The following is an 8377-nucleotide window of genomic DNA, read 5'->3' on the forward strand; positions in this document are numbered from 1 at the left end:
ACTATACAATAGTGATGATTGAAGTATTCAATGAAAATTTTTTGAACAAATTTAATTCATCTTCAATTAAGCATTGCCTTTCTGTAGCAAAGAAGCTCGAGTGCCTTGTAGATCTGCGTAGCTAAACTGTAAAGGGCCACCCAAACCAATTTCAGCAACTCGGCAATAAGTGAGACGAAATATTATTCCTTCATCAACCTGCACGGCGAGTGTGAGTGAAGGTCAATCCGCCGCCATGATGCACACTCCTTCACCACGGTCCTCCCCAGCAGCTCTGGATCCACCATCTACAACACGGACTTTGTCTTGCAAATGAAACTGTCGAATTTGAGATAATTAGCTACCATGGTGTGATGGTGAACACACTGTTGTTCCTTCTCCCTGGCATGGCAGCAGAACATTTTTATCTAAATTCTCCCACTTTTGGCCACTCCTATCTAAAAATGATCTTACCTTTGGTCACCCTGCCGTAAAAAGGTGTACACCACAGTTAGTCGATTGGCCATTTCCGTATTGTTACATGACGTCGGTAAATATAGGCCAAATACTCTGTAGACAGGTTCTCAAGATCTGCCTCGAGTGGAGGTCCCTCCACAAGCAGTGCTGCAAACAATCAATTGCATTGGTGCACCTGTACCTCAACTTACTGTGTTGCTGACACCACCACTCCACGGTTGTTCCTTAGACTGTCTCCGAGAAGCCATCGAGCACGACGCCGTGTGCCCCTCGCCCGGCTGGCGGGGCCTTGCAGAGGAGTGCGAACGCCACAGCTGCTCTGACCTGGCGACCGCCATCATCGCTGCCGTGGCCCCCATGCCGCTGAGGAGGCTGGACCATGATGAGGGCTGGGCCGAGACTGCAGGGGATGCCCAGCTTCCTAAAGGGCGAGACAACAGCGAGGGACGCTCGCTCATGGAGCACGTGTTTTACTGAGTGACTGTCACCCAGCATAAGCCCCTAAATAAATAAAAATGTTGACACTGGCAGTAGGACTGCCACTTGTCTGGTTTCGACTCAAGACAGTCGAGGTGGCAGGAATTAATATGTACCGATATCTGGTGGAATTCTGTTTAAGTTTATTACAATTTAGTGCACAGTATTGATACACCGAAGGTCCTACGCTGACTGAGAAATATGCCTGTCTGGGTTTGGTCTGTAGAAAATGTGTCAATCCTTTCTGGTTGTGGTCTTTGCAGGCACCACTGTGCATTGGGCATGGTGGCGGTGGTAAGACGCACCTGTGATCCAACAGAATGGGAGCGAGGTTTGTGGGTTGTATGTATGTTGAACTTATTTTTCACCATATGTTGCCAACCGTGCTAATCGGAGGTACATTAAGACATCTGTGTGTGTTATAAATTATAGGTTGAATGGTCTTTAGAAGGCAGAACAGCAAGTGTGGTGGGGCGGGGATTCGGAGCTGGTCTGGGGGAGGGTCTGGTGGAGGTCTGGGGGGGGGGGGGTGTTCAGGGTGGGTCTGGTGGGGCTCCAAGGTGGGTCCAGGGTGCTCCAGTGGGAGTTCGGGTTTGGTCTAGGTGGGGTCTGGGGTGGGTTTGGGCAGGTCCCAGGGAGGTTTTGGATGGGTCTGCGGGGGTCCGGCATGTGTTTGGGGTTGGTTCGGGTGGGGTCCAGGGGGGTTCAGGGGGTTGGGGGGGTCTGGTATCTGGCCGGGGCAGTCTAGGTTGGGTTGGGCAAGGTCTGGGGTGGGTCCTCGGGGTTCCACGGTGGGTTTGGTGTGGGTCAGCGGTGGGTTAGGGGAGGTCCGGGGTGGGTCCGAGGGGTTTCCTGGGGGGTATCCTGGGTGGGTCTGGTGGGGTCTGGGTTGGTTCCAAGCGGATTCTGGGTAGGTTCTGATTATTTTTTGGGTTGGTCAAGGCTGTCTCCAGTGGTATGGGGTTGGTCCGGAAGGGGTCCAGGGTGGGTTCGTGGGGTATTTGTGCTATCCTCTATAGAGACTGGTAGTGTGCACCATTTGTGCATTTGACTGCGGTGTGATGTTAATTACTTTGCTGTCTTCTTCCTTGATGCTAAGTCAATGTATTTAACATCGCATAAACGTATGTTAAATGTTGCAGATTTTTTTAATGTTTGTATACAGTGAGGGAAAAAAGTATTTGATCCCCTGCTGATTTTGTACGTTTGCCCACTGACAAATAAATGATCAGTCTATAATTGTAATGGTAGGCAGGTTTATTTGAACAGTGAGAGACAGAATAACAACACCAAAAATCCAGAAAAACGCATGTAAAATGTTTTATAAATTGATTTGCATTTTAATGAGAGAAATATGTATTTGACCCCTCTGCAAAACATGACTTAGTACTTGGTGGCAAAACCCTTGTTGGCAATCACAGAGGTCAGACGTTTCTTGTAGTTGGCCACCAGGTTTGAACACATCTCAGGAGGGATTTTGTCCCACTTCTCTTTGCAGATCTTCTCCAAGTCATTAAGGTTTCGAGGCTGACGTTTGGCAACTAGAACTCCCTCCACAGATTTTCTATGGGATTAAGGTCTGGAGACTGGCTAGGCCACTTCAGGACCTTAATGTGCTTCTTCTTGAGCCACTCCTTTGTTGCCTTGGCCGTGTGTTTTGGGTTATTGTAATGCTGGAATACCCATCCACGACCCATTTTTAATGCCCTGGCTGAGGGAAGGAGGTTCTCACCCAATATTTGACGGTACATGGCCCCGTCCATCGTCCCTTTGATGCGGTGAAGTTGTCCTGTCCCCTTAGCAGAAAAACACCCCCAAATCATAATGTTTCCACCTCCATGTTTGACGGTGGGAATGGTGTTCTTGGGGTCATAGGCAGCATTCCTCCTCCAAACACGGCGAGTTGAGTTGATGCCAAAGAGCTCCATTTTGGTCTCATCTGACCACAACACTTTCACCCAGTTGTCCTCTGAATCATTGGCAAACTTCAGACGGGCATGTATATGTGCTTTCTTGAGCAGGGTGACCTTGCGGGCGCTGCAGGATTCCAGTCCTTCACGGCGTAGTGTGTTACCAATTGTTTTCTTGGTGACTATGGTCCCAGCTGCCTTGAGATCATTGACAAGATCCTCCCGTGTAGTTCTGGGCTCATTCCTCACCGTTCTCATGATCATTGCAACTCCATGAGGTGAATCTTGCATGGAGCCCCAGGCCGAGGGAGATTGACAGTTCTTTTGTGTTCCATTTGCAAATAATCGCACCAACTATTGTCACCTTCTCACCAAGCTGCTTGGCAATGGTCTTGTAGCCCATTCCAGCCTTGTGTAGGTCTACAATCTTGTCCCTGACATCCTTAGAGAGCTCTTTGGTCTTGGCCATGGTGGAGAGTTTGGAATCTGATTTATTGATTGCTTCTGTGGACAGGTGTCTTTTATACAGGTAACAAGCTGAGATTAGGAGCACTCCCTTTAAGAGTGTGCTCCTAATCTCAGCTCGTTACCTGTATAAAAGACACCTGTGAGCCAGAAATCTTTCTGATTGAGAGGGGGTCAAATATTTATTTCCCTCATTAAAATGCAAATCAATTTATAACATTTTTGACATGCGTTTTTCTGGATTTTTTTCTTATCTCGTCTGTTAAAAGCTCTAACAGATAGGTGAAAATCCTCCCCGTAGAGGTTATTAATTCTAGATTTGAAGCTTTCGTGACTGCAAGGTTTCATACTCTTTGGTCACAGCTCATCGAGACGCTGACCTTCCTCAAAAGATGCCGCGACAATATATAAACCCGATCGTCTCAGAGTTGTGTACTCAACACAGATTTTCTGCTGACTTCCACCTGAAGACGGAAGCTTGTGTTGCCTCCGAAACGTCGTGATTTAATTGTTTTCTTTTATTTTATTTTACCTACATGACTTTACCGAATAAAACCAAAGAGTATGAATCCTTGCAGTCACGAAAGCTTAAAATATAGAATTAATAACCTCTACGGGGAGGATTTTCACCTATCTGTTAGAGCTTTTAACAGACAGCGAGATAAGAAGTCACAGCTCATCGAGACGCTGACCTTCCTCAAAAGATCCCACGACTATATAAACCCGATCGTCTCAGAGCTGTGTACTAAACACAGATTTTCTGCTGTGACTATTCCACCTGAAGACGGAAGCTTGTGTTGCCTCCGAAACGTCGTGATTTAATTGTTTTATTTTATTTTACCTACGTGACTTTACCGAATAAAACCAAAGAGTATGAATCCTTGCAGTCACGAAAGCTTCAAATCTAGAATTAATAACTTCTACGGGGAGGATTTTCACCTATCTGTGAGAGCTTTTAACAGACAACGATATAAGAAGTCACAGCTCATCGAGATGTTGATCTTCCTCAAAAGATGCCGCGACAATATATAAACCCGATCGTCTAGAGCTGTGTACTCAACACAGATTTACTGCTGACTTCCACCTGAAGACGGAAGCTTGTGTTGCCTCCGAAACGTCGTGATTTAATTGTTTTCTTTTCTTTTATTTTACCTACATGACTTTACCGAATAAAACCAAAGAGTATGAATCCTTGCAGTCACGAAAGCTTCAAATCTAGAATCCATCTATAGAGTCTACCAGATAAAGCTTGAGTCAACACTTTTCTTTACTTTGTGCCGGTGCACGCCATACACGTCCACCCTGCTCTTCTCCAGAAGCGCCCCAATCGCCCCATCTCTCCCCATGATGTCACCTCTCCCTTTCCTCGTAACATCATCCTGAGACTCTACCCTTGGATCGCGTGAGTATTTCTATCCTCGAATCACGTATCAACACTAGATTACCCCCCTCTGAAGAAAAAGTCGTCCTCGACTAAACACAACCCGTGCAAATACAAGGGATTTGGGGGAACCCTGACAGAAAAAAAACACTTTTGTTGGTCAATAAACAAGCAATTTAGACTCAACCGGAGTCCTGGACATTTGTGTGTGTAGGTGTGGAATGCCTGTGTAGAGTAGTATGACGACGTGACGTCATGAGCGCTGTGAGAAGCAATGACGTCATGTAACGGGATATACTTTAGGGGTACCCCATGACGAAAGAGGGGTCGTTGTGGTATCCCGGGATGGTGAGCGTCTGAAGAAGGTCTCTCCTACTCTTTGGTTTGGTAAAGTCACGTAGGTAGAAAAATAATAGATCACGACGTTTCGATAGCAAAAAAAAAGTATTTTTTTCTTGCTGTGGTTGTCCCACCTGATGACGATTGCTTGTGTTGCGATCGAAACGTCGTGATCTATTTTTCTACCTAGGTGACTTTCCCGAAAGAACCAAAGAGTATGGATTCCTGCAGTCACGAAAGCTTCAAATCAAGGTTTCTCCTGCTCGTGACCGGACGGTGTTGACTGATCCCCTGTCCGGGTTCTACGAGCAGGAGAGCCGAAGATATAGCCAGGGGTAGGGCTCAGAGAAGTATGCAAGAGCCCGCTAAGATTACGTGGGGTGTTGGATGAGCCCCCATTCCGACTCGAGTGAGAGAGCCCAAGAGATAGCCCAGGCTAGGAATAAATAGAGCCTGAGGTCCGCGTGAATAACCGAGTGTAGGGACACCTACCTCTGGTGTGTTTTGTTACCCCTGTGTCAATAAACTGGCGCAAGCCCTTACTAAGAGTTCAGTATACAAGTCGTCCTGCACCACACAACAACTGGTGCCAGAAGTGTCTCCAGCCTTCGCCGCCATGTTAAATGGCGGTGAAGAGGAAGTACCTACCTGTGGTGAGGTTCGACGATGAAGACGGCATGGAGGATGTTCCCGCAACGTCCCCGGAGTCCGGGGCCCCGGAGATGCGCCCCGTGGAGCCAGGCCAACCGGAGCAGGAGAAGGAGGCAGCCGTGGGTGGCTCCTCACCGCTGCCGAACACCTGGCATATCCTCACGAGCCAGCTCAGACAACTTCTACAGTCCGCCGCGCAGCTCGTCGCGATGATGGTCGAGGTGGGAGCCCAGCCGCGTGCACCCGACACTTTTTCAGCGCGGGAACGGCGGATTCCCGCCATTGCGCCTCCTGCCTCGTTCGTATTTAGTGCCAATTCTATAATGGACACGACTCCGGAGTTGGGTGCCATTGTTCCGCGGGATTCGACGCAGCATTCAGGCACCATTTTGTCAGCGACACCGCAACCGGGTGCCATTTTCTCTGTGTCTCCGCAACCGGGCACCATTTTTTCCACGACTCCGCAACCGGCTGCCATTACCGATGTGACTCGGCAACCCGGCGTTGCTATGGCTCCTGCAGCGGCGTGGGTGCGCCCTCACCCGTAATTACGTCTGGCGGCCATAAACTCCGTCGCTTGCCTCCCGTACGCCCGTTCATTGCGACAGGCAGCGATAGGATGGCTTTCCAGGACCGATTTGATGCAGCGTAATTTTCAGTAGGGTGGCCCATGGACGAGGCTCTCAAAGTGCTCCCCACAGCACTGGATGACAGAGCTTTAGTGGCGTTTAAATCCATTACACCGGTGGATAGGGCAACGCTTCCAGCTGCGTATGCTCAGATGGCTGCTATCTTCGAGCCGCCTTCCAGTGCGCGCCTCAAGTTCTGAATGCGGAGGTGAGAGGAAGCCGAGACACCGCTCACCTTCTGCAGCTCCTCGCTGGCGCTGGCACGGGCAGCTTTCCCCAACATGGATGGATCGGCGCTGGACTCGCTGACTCTTGAGCGGTTACTCTCCCTATGCGGGAGCTGGGAGTTGTTCTTGCAATCGCCAAGGAGGCCGACATTTCATCTCTGAGAGTGGCGCAGGGCATTCAGGCACACCTTGCCCTATGCCAGTCGCCCAATGTGGCGGCGTGCACGGGGGTTCCGGTGCCCGCGGGGGCTGCCACGCCACAGGGGGAGGATGGCTTCGCTGCCTTCATTGCGGGCGACCAACGCGGGAGAGGTGCCGGGAGCCGCCGGCCAGAGCAACGGTGGCGGACGAGGGCTCCTCGCTCGCAGGGGTCGGCGTCCACTGCCTGCTTCTGCTGTGGTCAGCAAAGCCACATCGCGTTAGGCTGCCATAACGCCCCCGGGGCCTTCAGCAGGCCCTCATCATCCTCCGGCTCCACGTCAGCGTCATCATCCGGGCCCCAGGCGAGTCGCGAGGCATCGATCACTCGGCCGCTCCCCTCACCTCACTCATCTAGCGGGGTTATAGTTCATGATCACCCGGCCATCACTAAGTGCTCTGCTTCGCCCCGTGCTCGTTCGTTACCATTCGCTGGGTGGCCTAGGTGGGTCCATCAATGCAATGCACTCACGCCTCGGGTTGTAGCAGCCACGGCGGGTTCCCCTGCGGTCGCTGGTTATGTCCAGGGAGTGGAAGTACGGGTTTTGGTGGACACGGGTGCGTTGGCCACTATTATATCCGAATGTATTTTCGGGTTGTTGCCACATAGCATTGGTCCATTACGGCCAGTTCAAGGGACTTGTGTTGCCACCAATGGTGGTAGTTTGGGCATTTTCGGCCACATTGCCGCCTCGATCAGGATTGGCGATATCGAATTGGAGGGGCCCATTCTCGTCTCAAAAGAGTTGGCGGTGCCATGCCTTTTGGGGACGGATTTCTTGGCAAAGATGCCCATTCGTATTCTCATTGACCAAGGTTGTGTGGAGATCCCATACGGCCGTCGGTTGCACTTTCTGCATTTTCCCACCGTGTTGTCCCCCCTTGTCGCCAGTGTATGGGCTTTGTCCAGGGATTCTATGACCATTCCACTTGGGTCACAAATTTTAGTACGCCTGAGGTTGCGCAATCCCCTGGATTTGCAGTCACCAGATCATAGTTAGTTCATAGTTCATTTATTTGGTATAGCCCTGTGAGCCATTCGGCTCTTGAATCGGGTGCAACCGCAACAAACAAAAACATGAACAAGAAAAACATCTTAAAGTGATTACGTGACTGTGCAAACAGAAAATCCAGGAAAAAAACATCAAAATATTCCTGAAATAGCACCGTACACCAACGCTGTGTGCAAAAATCCCAGTGGGATGCAAGTCAAATAACAACAACCACAAGACAACTAAGATTAAGGCCATCAGTCTAACTCCGTACTACAATAAACAAAAACATGGCCAAAACAAAAAACGTTTTCGAAATCACCAAAATAAAAGCCATAAATGCAATGTAACAGTGATCATAGGGACTGTGACCGAATTTTTAACAATAAACTACATAAATAAATTATAACACCAAAATCTAGAGCCATATTTTAGGCCACTGAATAGCAGTGGCAGCTAGGGGTGTACAACTCCTCTAGAGCAGTTTTGAGTGAAGATCTCATAGGTAGTAATTCAAGTTGCAGTTTATTGGCATAGCATTCCAGACCCTGGGGGCATCAATAGCAAAGGCCCTTCCTCCGGTTTTTGTATGGCAATAGGGAATGTGAAGCTGGTAAATGAGCGAAGACCTGAGGTCAAATTTGTTCTTTGA

General features: G+C 49.4%; 1 protein-coding gene across 1 annotated transcript; it reads right to left on the minus strand.

The window, feature by feature from the left end:
- Window positions 1-638: 638 nt before the first annotated feature.
- On the minus strand, window positions 639-6520 carry LOC142906376 (uncharacterized). Its single transcript, XM_076054034.1, has 2 exons — window positions 5677-6520; window positions 639-877 (listed from the first exon to the last, which is right to left on the minus strand). The coding sequence occupies exons 1-2, from the start codon at window positions 6155-6157 to the stop codon at window positions 639-641; spliced, it is 720 nt and encodes a 239-aa protein (XP_075910149.1). The 5' UTR covers window positions 6158-6520.
- Between the last annotated feature and the right edge of the window lie 1857 nt (window positions 6521-8377).

Source organism: Petromyzon marinus, chromosome 64, assembly GCF_048934315.1.
Source record: "Petromyzon marinus isolate PM22_M1 ecotype Great Lakes invasive population chromosome 64, UKy_Petmar_22M1.pri1.0, whole genome shotgun sequence".
NCBI classification, from domain to species: Eukaryota; Metazoa; Chordata; class Hyperoartia; order Petromyzontiformes; family Petromyzontidae; genus Petromyzon; species Petromyzon marinus.